The sequence below is a fragment of the Astyanax mexicanus genome, chromosome 19 (genome assembly GCF_023375975.1).
Source record: "Astyanax mexicanus isolate ESR-SI-001 chromosome 19, AstMex3_surface, whole genome shotgun sequence".
NCBI lineage: Eukaryota > Metazoa > Chordata > Actinopteri > Characiformes > Acestrorhamphidae > Astyanax > Astyanax mexicanus.
Genome location: NC_064426.1, coordinates 2187910 through 2202407, shown reverse-complemented (window position 1 = coordinate 2202407; position 14498 = coordinate 2187910). Strand labels below are relative to the sequence as shown.

General features: G+C 37.7%; 1 protein-coding gene across 2 annotated transcripts; it reads right to left on the bottom strand.

Annotated features, from left to right (window-relative positions):
• Nucleotides 1–177: 177 nt before the first annotated feature.
• ube2d2l (ubiquitin-conjugating enzyme E2D 2 (UBC4/5 homolog, yeast), like) lies at nucleotides 178–11808 on the bottom strand. Of its 2 annotated transcripts, XM_007245609.4 has the most exons (8): nucleotides 11355–11808; nucleotides 5975–6038; nucleotides 4210–4241; nucleotides 3986–4063; nucleotides 3228–3333; nucleotides 3028–3121; nucleotides 2357–2407; nucleotides 178–1137 (listed from the first exon to the last, which is right to left on the bottom strand). In XM_007245609.4, exons 1-7 carry the CDS (start codon nucleotides 11376–11378, stop codon nucleotides 2359–2361), a joined length of 447 nt encoding a protein of 148 aa, XP_007245671.1. In that variant the 5' UTR covers nucleotides 11379–11808; the 3' UTR covers nucleotides 178–1137; nucleotides 2357–2358. The 2 variants fall into 2 exon arrangements, with proteins under 2 accessions (XP_007245671.1, XP_007245672.1); XM_007245610.4 differs by lacking the exon at nucleotides 2357–2407 and having other exon boundaries at nucleotides 11355–11800.
• Nucleotides 11809–14498: the final 2690 nt, after the last annotated feature.

Genomic DNA, 14498 nt, shown 5'->3' with positions numbered 1-14498 from the left:
TAAAACTTGCTGTTCTATAAATGAATGCACATAAAGAAACTGAATATTTTTATAAATAAATACAATTATAAATAAATACCCAAATAATTATTATTTTTTTAATATTGCAATCCCACACAAAGTATTACAAGACTACTTAAAGTTAATGCATGCAGTAAAGACGACACCACTCTTAAATCAGTACTTTTACCAACTTTATTGAGAAAACAAATGAACAGCTAGTGGAGCTATTAGTTGACCGGTCATCCGTCAGGAGCGTCCAATCATAAATTCAGTGCAACAAGCCAACAGTGTGGAGGAGGAAGGCAGATGAACTAATAGCTCCTCGTTCTATAAACGACAGGGGGAAGAAATGAAACAGCCAGGAAAACGGAGTAACAAAATAAAAGTTCTCAAGTGGACACGTGTGTTTAACACTGTTTTCTCAGCAGACGGCTGACCCATTCACGGTTATTATCCTAACGACATGCATAAAATAGATCTTATATTCTTCAGAACTGCTGATGGAACCATGGGGCCGGTTCTGCCCGTGGCGAGTCAGTCAGAAGCAGGAGGAGTATAGTTCACAGACTGGATCATTGCTATTGTAAAAGCATTTTTTCATATATAAAAAAGTGAAGGCCAACCCAGTGACAGATTGTTCACAAAAGGACCATTATTTAATCTATTCATTTATTTATTTATTCATTATATATTTATACATATAGATTTTTTTTATCGTTATAGCACCTCCAGTATGTGGCGTGAGATAAAAGCGCTTGATACTCTTATTTATTTGCTTTATGTCTTTGTTTTATTACACCTGGTTACAGAGTGGGCGGGGTCCTCGACGATACACATGCTTCGTAGTTCAGACCCGAGAGCGTTTTACAAAAGATGGACAGAGCGTGATCTCGCCGTGACGTCCTCTCGCTCGCAGCGCAGGACACTTTAACAGGGACAGAAAACAACTAAACAAAATCACTGGTTTGGTTGGAGATGAGGTGGGGGTGGTGGAGGCTGGTGGGGGTGGAGGGGAAGTGCCAGATCGTTGAGAAGGTGGGAGAAGGGGGCTATAATGCAGATCTGTTGGGGTGAGATTCCGTCAGGTATCACATGGCGTATTTCTGAGTCCATTCCCGAGCTATTCTGTTATACCTGAGAGAGAGAGAGAGAGAGAGAGAGAGGGAGGGAGAGAGAGAGAGAGAGAGAGAGAGGGAGAGAGAGAGAGAGAGAGAGAGACTGCATTAAACCACTGTAAATATATTCCTAAATAAACTTTATGTAAATGTTTTAATTGCTGTTTTTCATAAAGTTATTCACTCATTAGCTTTTGTCATGACTTATCATCATTAGTCACTCTATTATTTGCATTGGCAACTTGTTGACAGCTGTTATTTACAATTCATGCTGATAAAACTACTTGAATTCCAACATTCGAGAGAGAGAGAGAAAGAGAATACCAACAGATACATAACTAAAACTATTTGAATTCAAGAGATAGATAGATAGAGAGAATACCAACAAACTAAACTACTAAACTATCTGAATTCATGAGAGAAAGAATATCAAGAGAAAGATAACAAAAACTACTTGAATTCAAGAAAGAAAGATTCAAGAAAGAGAGAAAGAATGCGAGAGAGACAGAGGAAAAAATACCAATAGAAACATACATAAAACTACATGAATTCAAGAAAGAGAGATAGAGAAAGAGAGAAACACCAATTGAATTCAAGAGACAGAGATATAAAGAAAGAGAGAGAGATAAATACCAATAAAAAAACTAAACCTATAATTCTAATAAACTTTAATTCAAGAGAGAAAGATGATGAAGAAGAGAGAAAGAGAGAGAGAGAGAGAGAGAGAGAGAGAGAGGAGATAGACCCACTGAACAATAAGTAGACAGACAGACAGATTACTTATGTGTTCTTTCATAGTCTGATAGATCACTTCACTATTCATTTACTATGTAGGAACAAAAACGCCTGTATATGGAGAGGAACAAGCAAGTAAGAGAGGAAGTAAAAGAGAGAAAGAGAAAGAGAGAGAGAGAGATTGATTAACAGTGGTGCTGAGGAGTGCTAATGTAACGATAGTGTCGCATGCTGGGCAAGCGAGCACTGCTCTGCCAACTGTGCCCATGCCAACACACACACACACACACACACACACACACACACACACACACACACACACACACACACACACACACACACACACACACACACACACACACACACACACACAAAAACAGCAAGGTCAAAGCTGAAAGCATTCTGCCTCTGTTTTACACACCGTCCTCATCTCTCCTAATGCTGAACACCATCTGCATAACACGCTTACACACACCAGCACTTCCCACAATGCCCGGCCTTACCCCTACAGTGTGGCATACTTCTCTGTCCACTCTCTGGCCAGTCTATTATACCTGAGGGAGGGAAAGCGGCCCAGCTCATCAGTGAGACCCCCACTGAGATCAGGGCAGGGCTGGAACACTATATCGATATTGTGATATATTGCATTGTTTCGATTGTATCGTATCGTACCGTATCAACAAGTGGCGTCTTGCATGCATATTTTATTAAAACAGGCGCATTAAAGTCCCCAAATCTCGCCCACCGATTAGACTTACTAAAGTTACTGCTTTATTACTCCACATGGTGGCGCTATAATCAAATGAATAGGGTCATTAAACCTGTGGTGAAGAAAATTGGTTGTTAAATTCTGTGAAACTGACGCAAATAAATCCGTAATTCCTGGTATTTGCTTATTTAAGAGTGTTTTATCCTCTTCAGTAATACATATGCCTTGTAACACATTGAGTATCACAGTATTATAAAAATATCACAATTCACTGAACATGATAACGATATAAGGATATCGTTTTGTAAAATGCCGCTTTTAAATCTGTTTGTTTTCCGATTATCCAATTCATATGAACACGTCAATTATTGAATAAAGCAGATTACTGACTAACTCTGTTCTGTAAATGCATTCAATATTGATTATTCTCACTTAAAAAAACACAATATATGATACGATACTTACTTTTCATTGTCTGTTTTATATATGCGAGCTATCTCTGGCACTAGCGGGTCGTCTGGGTTGGGGTCACATAACAGAGAGCAGATGGACAAGAGAACTGCAGGAAGAATCAAACACCATCATTATTCACAGCAACCACCAAAACACTTTAAAACACAGTCCTCCTCATGTACTGTTTTACTGTTCAGTGTGAAGGGGCTTACCTTTAGAAATAGTTAATGCTGGTGACCACTGCGATCTTAGAATATCCAAACAGATGCTGCCATTACTGTTAATATTTGGGTGATAAATTCTTGTGGTGAAAGCAACCTGCAGAGAAGAGGGAGAGAATGACAGATTACTGATACAAACTGAATTAAGTGTTATACATCCACACAAAATCAAATGCAAAAGAAATGCAAATGAAAAATACTCTAATGATTTTAAAGTAGGATCAAAAATGTTAATAATTCTGGCATAGCATGATTGACTGTTTATCCGCTTTAAAGATTCTTATTTTATTTGCAGTACTTCTTCTACAGTGACTAGACAAGCGGTGCATTAATTAGGCTTTGTGTCCACAAACATTGGGATATACTGTTCTCATTTCCCATTATATATAATTTATTTTACTTTAATCCTGGATATATAGAGATATTTAGAGTGTATTATTAGTATCATGACATTCTGGATCATTGACAAAAAAAATCTCAGTTAGGGGTGTGCCATTTTATATCATATCGTACGCAATAATAAAATAATTTTTATTTTGTTGCAGAAGTGTATTTTTGAGCTATATTTTTTTATTCAGTGTTTTTTTTTTCTATCTCGAAAAATAGCATGAAATATTGTAATATTACTTCAGTGCCATTTCACCCACCCCTACTTAATAATTATCCACGTTAGACTGATGCTGATGAAACTCCTGTCATGAAGCTTTCCTTTTATCTCCTTTATTAAAAGTTGGACACTGGTTACGTACCTTAGGTGGTTTGAATGGGTAGTCTGTAGGAAAATGTATGGTCAAGAAAAACACGCCCCCTTGATATGGACTGTCGTTCTGTAAAACCACACACAGATCACAGGAAATGTCAACACGCCGACGCTGCACACGCGAACACCGGCGCATTCATACACATGTGAAACACACATGAAAATGATGAACACACTTCCGCCATGAGGAAGCTGGCAGGTTTGCATACTTACAGGTCCCATAATTGTAGCCTGCCAATGAAACACTGCAGCAAAGAGAGGGAGAGAGAGAGAAATATCAGTACCTAGATTATATTGCAATACAATATGACCACTTTTTTCTTTAAAAAAATAAATAAATGATCACTTTAAATAACTGAATAATAGCAATTATTGTTATTCTAATTATTTAAATGAGATCAATTTTTAGAAAGCAAAACTTATACTAAATCTTTCCCTAACAAAAATAGCGTTTTTAGTGCGTTTTCACAACAGCACGATTTGGTCTGGTTCCACACAAACTCCAGAAGGTTTTCATGCAACGGGAACTTAATCCGGTCTTGATCCAACTCAACTCTCAAATATGCTCCTCATATCTGAGCTTAATGGCTGTTCAGGTGCAGTTTAACCTGATTTATTAACCCAGATAACTAGCACAGCTATGAACAAATGCTGTTTCTGCTGCTGCATGCTCCACGCTTAGCTGTTTTTACACTGAAAACTCTTGTTTACTGATGCAACTGCATGGACACCGGGATACTGATTAAAAGAGTGTTAAACTGTGTTTAAAAGCAAAAAGGCAATTTTTCATCAGTCAGTGTTAAAAAGCAGCTACATACTGCACAACTATCAGCGCTGGTCTGGAACATAGGACACTCTTGCTATAATCAGAGGCATTTGGGTTTTTTTCCTGTGTAAAAACAAACCAAAACAAGGGGAAAAACACTCCAAGTAAACATATTTATTAATTGATTTGGAACTGAGAAAATAATTACAGGTCTGAAAACAGATTTAACTGCGATTCTCTACAAACACTCAAGTTCCCAAATAATCTTTTTAGAAAGTAATTATTTTTTTTATAAGGAAAGCTTTTGCAAATCTGGTCTTATGTAGGACTTTATTTTAGAGTTAGGAATAATCTCAACAGTAAAGTGCCAACTGATACTGAGTTTTGCAGAGTTTAAAACTAAATCACAGTTGACAGAGTATTGATGGCTCAAGTCGCTTCCAATTATGATCTCATGCAACACCCAGAGGCTGCATCTGAACTTAGCGACACATTAACTTCTAACGGTGTCAGCTGTTTCTCTGCTCGTTGGAAGTCACAGTGACGTCCGATCACAAATTATCCACCTCAGAAGCGGGACATGACCCAGTGACATCAGCAGTGGGCAGCCGTTCATATATTTCAGACTTTAAGGCGCACTAAAGTTTCTCCAGCACTAAGGCTGGGTGCAGCAGCTTTAGCATTAGCCGCTAACTGCAGTGCAACCTCTTCTGCTGTTCAGAGGAGAGTATGTTTGACTTTAGTTTGCATGTTTACCATGTTAAAACAACCTACATGGGACGAACCACTATCGGAGGCGGACCTTACGTACGGCTAGCACTGTGGTTAGCAGCTAATGCTGCTGCACCTAGCCTTAGTGCTGGAGAAACTTTACTGAAAACTCACCATTAGACAAAATATAACAAATCTAAGCTTACTGTAAATGAACAAAAGCGCCATTTCTCACCCAAATAAACAGTTTACAGGATATAAATCTGTGTAGATTAATATACGGCACTCGTTAGACTATTTATAAGAATTACAGTTTTGTTTACTTATGCGCTTCCCCATTAGAAAGGAAAACATGGCGAAATCCTTGCTCACTTCGATGTAGGCATCCTTACTAGTGTTGCTTAATGTGTCTTACAATCTGGTGCACCTTATAGTCAGAAAAGTATGATAAATTGGACACAGTCTAAGTGCAGGATAAGCGTTAAGGGGGATGATACTCACAGTCATCTCCCACTGGTCCTGCAGAACACTGTGCTGGAGGGTCCCGGCCCAGATCAGTCAGCTCCTGTACACACAAACACACACAGGTCCGTCAACATGTGCCGTCATACACAGATAATAAGCCAGACACCCCTGCTGACCATCATTACCACCCCCTGCACGGCACTGTCCACTGTGGGTGGTAATATTAGCCTTTAACAAAGTACTACTGGTACACGTGATAATGTATAATTTGAATAAAACGTCACATTCGTCTGTCCCACTTTCAGCCCTGCTCTAACACTCTCATATCTCAAATTCAAAGGCTATGACATGAGCAAGCTGGCCAGTGTAAGACCTCACTCACAAGATAACACCTCACCACCTAAATGCAGGTGTGGGCATTTCCAAGCTGTTCCCTAAAGTAACAGTACACGATCATGCATTCTCTAGGTCCAAAGATTTGCACATTGTGTACAATTATTACAATAAGTAGGTATCTTATCTTCTTTTCTGTAAGAAGCTTTTATTCTTTAAGAAAGCACTAGATGTTGGAACATTGTTGTGAAGATTTGATTGCATTTGACTAGACAAGAGTTCATATATTTAGGTTGGAAGAATATACATCTACATAACTCAAAGTTAGGGGTTTGATGCCCTTCTAGACCACACCTGGTATTAGGCATAATGACCATACCTTCATGTTAGTCCTATTCTGTCAGTAATACATATCATAGTGACTAGACAGTGTGCACGTTTGCACATTAATGAGACACTTGGACATATGGCGTATAGACAGTATGCTTTTATTCTTGCTGAGTCTTACTAAAAGCTCAAAATAAACCAACATCCTGATTCCACAGCGAGTCCTCCTCTATTCTTTTGACACAAATAGCAGAAAACAACAGTAGCCCATGCTCAGCATTGGACTTGGTGACCTCAGGTTCATGTGCCCTCTTTCTATGGTTGGTGCATCTCTATGGGGATTACAACATGAGCTGTGTCAGGGGTAATTGACTGCCACAGTCAGCAACGGGGGCACCTTAAAGGAGCTGAACTGAATCATCAGAGGAGACGTCTGATGCGTTCATTCTAAACAGGACAGGAGTAGTAATGACACTTAATGATGGGACTTAAGTACCGATTACATCAGCAGAGATGGGCTTCGAGTAGAATGACCTCAATGCTCGGCTCTGTTCGGTACGCGCGAGGTGCAAATTGTGGGTATCTGCAGCACTTCTGAGAAGCTACCAGTCGTTTCTGAGAAAGCGAGTTGAGGACATGGTGACACTCTTTGCTCTCGTTCTTTCGTTTGGTCTTTCGAGAGCTCAGTTGAAAGCAAAAAGAAAGTGACAGGAAGATGTCTGCTGTCTGTGGTTGCAATACTGAAACAAATAGAGCTTCTCTGGAATTTAGCAAATGTGTATTTGTAGAGTCCTAGACAAGACATGCAGACTTGGCTGCATCCTGATAGCTCAGAACATCTCCAGAACATTAGGCAGGTCTTGTGTGGTGTTCTTGGTATGCAATTGTCAGCACCTACAAAACGTTCTCCTAGAAATATAACAGTCCATAACAATCAGATTAATAAGCACCCAAAGACACAGTTTACACCTGAATTGTATCCTGATCAGATTTTAACTACACACACATATCGCTTTTCCACTGACGTGGAAATGACACCGTTCTGGTTCGCAAACCTAATTTTGAATCGTTTGCTACGTTTTTTTTCAACAAAAAAGCAAATTCAGGAACGTTTTTTCGCAGCGGTGCAGCGCCCCCTGTTGAGGACATATGATGTGAAGTTTTGACGCTTCCACCAATACTGGAGAAAACACAGGCTGGTTCACTAAAATGCACCACGGTTCTCATAAGCCTGTACAAAACTGGTTCAAGAACTTGAGTTCTTTTGATAGAAAAGCACTCACATTTGCACATGGTAGGTAAATAAGTTTCCGGTTCGTCAGATTATCTGAAATCTGATTGAGGCATGGGGCAGAATATGCAAATGAGCTGTTTTTTAATGTACATACACGTACAAATTATCAGTTAATCAACTAATGGAAAATAGTCATTGTTAGGTGCAGCCCTACTACTCTGCAGAAACTTGGACATGGTTAAAACATACCATTATCATACCAAACAACTCGTAGAGAGAGACCAAGGTGAATGTCAAACAGTGTGGTACACACAATTTTTTTTAAATCTAAATCCATCTAAAAACAAGACTACAGATATATCTACCATTTATTAAGCAAGATAAGAAGCTCCAACTTAAGAGCAAATACTAAAATGGAGATAAATTATTTCAGTAGTCCAATGTCACAAACATTCTGGTTCTCTGGAGACATGTCAGTAAACATGTCAGCACACCTCAGCTTCCCACATCAGCTATAACTAAACATTACACATCCTTAACAATCACTTAAAAGACTGCCACATATACTGCACACTAATATAGGACAGCAGTAACAGCAGGAGCTATTTTTACACCTGCATATTTCTAAAGGGGTCCCGGTCAACACTTCACACAGCAACACAAACCAGTACAACATCCTGGCCTACAGTCTACTGGACAAGCATGTCTGTACCACTCAGATATCAGCACTGTTCACTTTTCAAGTGTAAATTCTGAGCTCAGATTTGATATTGCTATTTCTGCCTTGATTCACATTTGCACCTGGTCATTTTATTTAACTAGTATCTGGATTGTTTACTGATAAGAATTTAGCCACATGCATTTACATTTGGAAGTCAAATTAGTCTCCAATTAGTCAAACTAAAACTCAACTTCTGGTTGGGACAAAATATAAAAATGAGTTTGTTGAGCTAAAATTCCTACTGGTGTTTTGCTTGTACTGGGAGGGACTTTGGTGTGTTCACACTGCTTATATAGTGTCTCAAATGCATTTCAGACCACATCAGTTTTAACTGCATCTACGGTATGTTGATTTGGCTTCTAATTAATGCGTTTAGCAACTTTTAGTTAGAAATATTGCTGACACAGATGTGCAAATGCATGCATAAAACTTGTTTAGGCCCTGTAGAGAAGTAGTGTCAGCTAAACATGAACTTTTGGCACCATGTTTTATGCTAGGTCTAGAGGGGTAAAAAGCCCATAAAATTGAGCTGAGAAGCAGTGGAGCTATGTTCTCTGGAATTATGGAACTCCATCTAATACTTTTGGGATGTTTGGGATGAGGTGAGGTTGGGTGGGATAGTGATCATCCAACATCCTGACTTTACAAATGCTCGTCACTGATTAAATGCACCCATATCCTTACAACAACGGTCAAAAATCTGGTAAAAATTCTGGATCTGGATGACCTGGATCACATTATTACAATAGTACAACTTTAACCCAGTAAAGTGAGCTCAGCCAAATCAACCGCAAAACATGCTACAGAACACAATGTTTAGCTGGGCACGAACAAACAATAAAACAACAAAGCCGTCAAATGACTATCTAAAGATCTTTAATGAATTCCGATGTAAAGGGAAAAACTGAGCTCCCGCCAAGTTCAACAATGAGCCGATTGTGCAACATCTCACATTCTTCACACTCCAGCACAAACGTCCTGGAGAGAGATCATTCCTCCTCAGCTGTTATCTTCTGACAGATCAGAATGACGTAAGACAATGTCAAATGTACTTGTTGTTCTGATGCTCCTGATTTGCTACTTTACGTCTCAGGTGTTAACATGCTCTCAACTCTTAACCTCTTAAGAGGGGGTTTACAAAGGCCAAAAACACAAGAAAACAGACAAGTTTCTTGAGAAAATGGCACTCAAACGCAGAATTACTAACAGTACATAATGTTTTCATGTTCCACTTTTCCACACTGCAGTCCCTAAACTTTTCCGTCACCTTCTGAGAACATTGTTTATAGCTAAAGCCTGGGGAAACCTGACCATTAATGGAACTTAAGAGGATGCCAGAGGGCTCTCTGTTACAGTACACAGCCATGTTGTGTAGAGAAACTATTCAGGTACATAGTTCTGCACAAAGAACAGAAAGTTGTGTTTTCAGAACTAGTCAGTGTGAGGCAGGTGCCAGCTCAACTTTTCTTGCCATTTGTGCCATTCACTCCCCCACATTTTTCAAACTACATGTAAAAATGAATCAGAATGACATTTTACCTACAGTGTAAAGGTACCTTTGAGCACAGTGGTAAAAACAAAGGATCGGGAAACGTGACTGGCCATAAAAGGCAGATTGGTAGAAAATACTGTGTTCTAGAGAGGTCTTAAAGTTCTGAAAATAATAATAATAATAATAGAAAAAGTACAGAGAGTTATTACTATAAGTGATATTAGTACCTATTACTACTGGCCAGCTTTCTAACTGTTACATAAACATAATATCCTTTTCAGTGGATATATATATATATAAATCTTAACCCTCTATAGCTCATTTACATTTTTGGGAGGAAAAATACAATGTATGAAACATAAATTTCAATTTTGACTTTTGATAAAGCTGATCATTTAAACCAAGAGTTTTAAAGCAAGTATACGTCTTTACCTATTCTTGCACACACACTAGCCTAACCTATCTAACCTAACATAGCTATACTGTATAATTTGTTCTAATTCATGAGTGAACCTGACTTTGCTTGATGTGTCTAATCTGATTAAATAATTTAAAAGAAAAACAGGTTAAAATAAGTGTTTTAGCTATAATACACTTACTTTAATCAGTTATAATTTAATTTAAATAAAATAAAATGTAAATCATGAGTATTTTTTTTACATAAAACAGCACTATTTAGCATTATTATTAGTCTTTAAAATGTAAAGAAAGTATTTTTAGTCGCTATCTATTATTACCGGCCAGCTAGTTATCTAGCTGTTACATGAACACAGACAGTACAAGCCTTCTTTACTAGCTCTGTATTTACTGAATTATAGCATGAAATATGCTTTAAATTTGCTCAAATCCATAACAACCACTTTAAACATTAGCAAACTTATATAAATACTAATTTACACCAATTATATAACCTAACCTAGCCTAGCTATACTGTATATTCTGTTGTAACTCAGCTAACGTTAGCTAGCTAGCTAGTTAGCTGTGAACTTGACTTTGCTTGCTATCCCTCATCTACTGAAATTATATAAAAGAATAACTGTTTAACTTACTGTTTTAGCAAGAATATACTCGCTTTGATTTGGTATAATCAAATTCAAATCAATTAAAATCTAAATCATGAGTATTTTCGTATAAAACAGCTCGCTTTAGCATTAGCTGGCGTTAGCACTGACAACAAAATATATGGTTATCTCAGTTAGCTTGGGTTAGCTAGCTAGCTAACTAGCAGTCTTATCTAAGCTAGGGTAGCCTGTTAAATCTATAGAGCCGGGACTGAAATAATAAAATAAAATAAATTATATTAAATTACCTTGTGAATTCGTTTCAACGCCATTCCGAATCTGTGTGGTTACGGAGGAATCGGGGGGTGAGGTCGCCGGAGAGCTGCGCTGCTGTGCCGGCTAGCTTAGCCTCTCGTTTGCTAGCCAAGCAATGCGGAGAGATGGACAGTAACGCTAAGCTATGCTAAGCTAAGCTAAACTACCAGCCAGTCCAACCGCGGATTCCGGGGAGGTTAAGCCGAAAACAGTGAATCCAGTGGCGGCTGTTTAACCATACAGAGCCGCTGTCGGAACACCGTGTTGCCTGCTGCTGGCTGAGTCTACGCCGCTCCTCAAGAAACCCAAAGTTGGCAGGTCTGTCTGTACAGCCCCCGGCCGAGCGTGTGTGTGATTGATGAGTGTGTGTGAGTGTATGTGTGTGTGTGTGAGAGAGAGTGTGAGAAAATGTGTGTGTGTGTCTCTGTTGAGTGTGTGTATCTGTTTTCTCTCCACAAAATGTCTCCTCTTGGCGGAGCTACACACACCCAGACCCACACTACCACCATCTAACAGCGTGTTATACTGCATGTTTGAGTGTAAAAAATATAGTAACTATAATTTAAAGAATATTAATATTAAATATAATATTGGTGAGTATCTTTATAGGCCCATTCCCGCCACATAAAATAAAAAAATCCAAATAACGACTTACTATCTCAAAATAATGACTTACAATCTCAAAATAATGATTTACTATCTGAAAATACTGAGATCTCAAAATTAACAATTTAGTATATTAAAATAATAACTTGCTTTCTCACTATAATGAGATAGTATCTGAAAATAATGACTTCGTATCTCAAAAATAATGACTTAATGTCTCAAAATAAATTACACAGCAGTTTACTTAATAATAAGAACCATAAGAAAAACAAAAATAAATGTGCTAAATTTGTTGTTTTTTATTTTAGGTGACTGAAATGAACTTTTGTAAGTATCAGTATAACCTACCTGTAATATTTCAATATTACAAATTACAGGTATTTTCAATGTAGAAACTGTTTAGAAACAGCACAGTAACCCCCTGAAATACCTTAACAACAACATTTAGAACAAACGATATACAGTAGCACACACATCTCTATTACAAAGTTCTTCATGAAACCAAAAGTTTAATAAGTTAGCATGCAGTGTTGCTTTCAGTTTCATTTACTAACAAGTGGGCATTTTCATGCTTTCACTTTTTGTTTTAGGTTAAGGAGATTTTAGTTTTAGTTCAGTTATGAGTTGGATCATTTTTATTGGTCCAATCATCATTAAAAAAAGTGCACCTCAATATTTTTTTTATTTTTGTAATATGTAGCCTTTCAGTTGGCATTTTGGCTATTGGTTATTACACATTATATGGACAAAAGTATTGGGATACCTGTTTATTTATTGTTTCCTATATACTATATTTTGATTTAGTATGATATATTTGGTTGATTAATTTAGAATTTCCTCAGTAAAAGTTTGTAACACTTTGTAACACGCTCACTGAAGTATATTTTATTTGCTGTATGTTAGTAGGTGTTACTTAAATAATGTAGATCCATGCATCTTCTTTATTGGTTCCTGACGTAATTTATATGCATAATGGTTGTGTCTTCCCCACCAGGACTGCCTTATATTTTGTATAATGGTTGACTGCCGGACCACAGTGTTGTAGACTATAAGAACAAGTTACTATCTGCTTTACTGCAATGTGTGACTTCATGCTGGCTAAGAACGGCAAGAAATTAAGCAACTCTGAGCTGAATTATTTTCCTGTATTTAAGATCGGGTTATCCTCTATTAAGAAAAAAAAAACAAGACACAACAATTCTAAATCAACCAAGAATGAGTTTAGACAAGCAAATTGCTCAACCCACAGTACTGGTGTTACGAGTGGGTGTGGCTGGGTGATCTCCTGTTTTTTTTTAAGTCATATGATTTACTGTATTTGAAGAAACATATTGGTTTCACTTCAGGTGGGTTGGCTACGCTGGCTCTCAGTTCGCTGAAGGTAAATACTCCTGCCGAAGATCTGACTGAAGAAGAGCAGCTGTGAACTTCAGCCATGTGGGTGTACTGTCTCCTCCTGTCTGCTGTGATCTTCACAGGTAAGCTGTGGACCAGGTAATCTGCTTCACTGCAGGCTTTAAGAACATTGTTGTGTCTACAACTACACTGTAGTAAATTCATGGGTACCTGTATCACAATCTAACTCAATTATAAACGCAGACAGTGCACTATAGTGTGAATATGGCTATTGCTAACAAAATATAACTCAATTATTAGAGCAAACATTGTAATATAGTGAATATATGGCTGTTGTATCACAATCTAATTCAATTAAAAGAGCATACACTGTACCAAAGTGAAGTTATAAGAGCTGTTTCACAGTCTAACTCAAATACAAGAGCATACACTGTACTATAATATAAATATGGCTATTGCTCATATCTTATTCAATTAAAAGAGTAGAAACTGTACTATAGTGAATGTATACTGTGAGTGTTAACTCATCTGGTACATTGTCTGTAATTGTTGGAAATATGTCCCTGTTGATTATGCACATTTTTGATGCAGGTGTGTGTGAAGGACACCGGCCTGATTTTGTCACGTATTTGGTAAATAAAGTAGAAGGTAAGACATTATGAGTCATATTACACTTCTAATGTTTGGCTATACCACAATTGAAAATTTTTTATAGTAAAAACATTATCTCCTAACATTATTAACACCCACGCTAGTGTAAAAAAACATACATTAGCCTCATAGGTCTAATGCTAATTTTTGATAAACTCTTCTACTAAGTGTTAGCTAGCTACATTAGCTTTATAAAGCCAGTGCTAATTTGTAAGGTAAACACAAAGCTCCTTTCTTCCCGTTACTTCCCGAATCCTGCCATTGGAATATCATCATGGAACATGCTCGTGTTCATCAGGGAAGAAAAAATTGATCCATTGATTCAGGAATAATCTGGTCTATAATATTGAGTATATTCAGGTAGCTTCAGCTGATCTCTTTCTTTCAGCACATACTGTTGCTGAACCTAAACCTGCAGACCAACTGCAGCATCAACCAACCAACCCAACATCATTTACTTACTTACATCCTGGTGGAGACTTTTCTCTTTTTTTGGCCAGGCAGTGTAATTCCACATCATGACA

What these genes read in the sequence shown, in the direction of transcription:
- ube2d2l (XM_007245609.4), bottom strand. Translation starts at nt 11,378, where the DNA reads ATGGCGTTGAAACGAATTCACAAG. An exon ending in CGTTGAAACGAATTCACAAG is followed by an intron (nt 6,039 to 11,354) that starts GTAATTTAATAT and finishes TTGTGTGTACAG; the next exon opens with GAGCTGACTGATCTGGGCCG. An exon ending in AGGACCAGTGGGAGATGACT is followed by an intron (nt 4,242 to 5,974) that starts GTGAGTATCATC and finishes TCTTTGCTGCAG; the next exon opens with TGTTTCATTGGCAGGCTACA.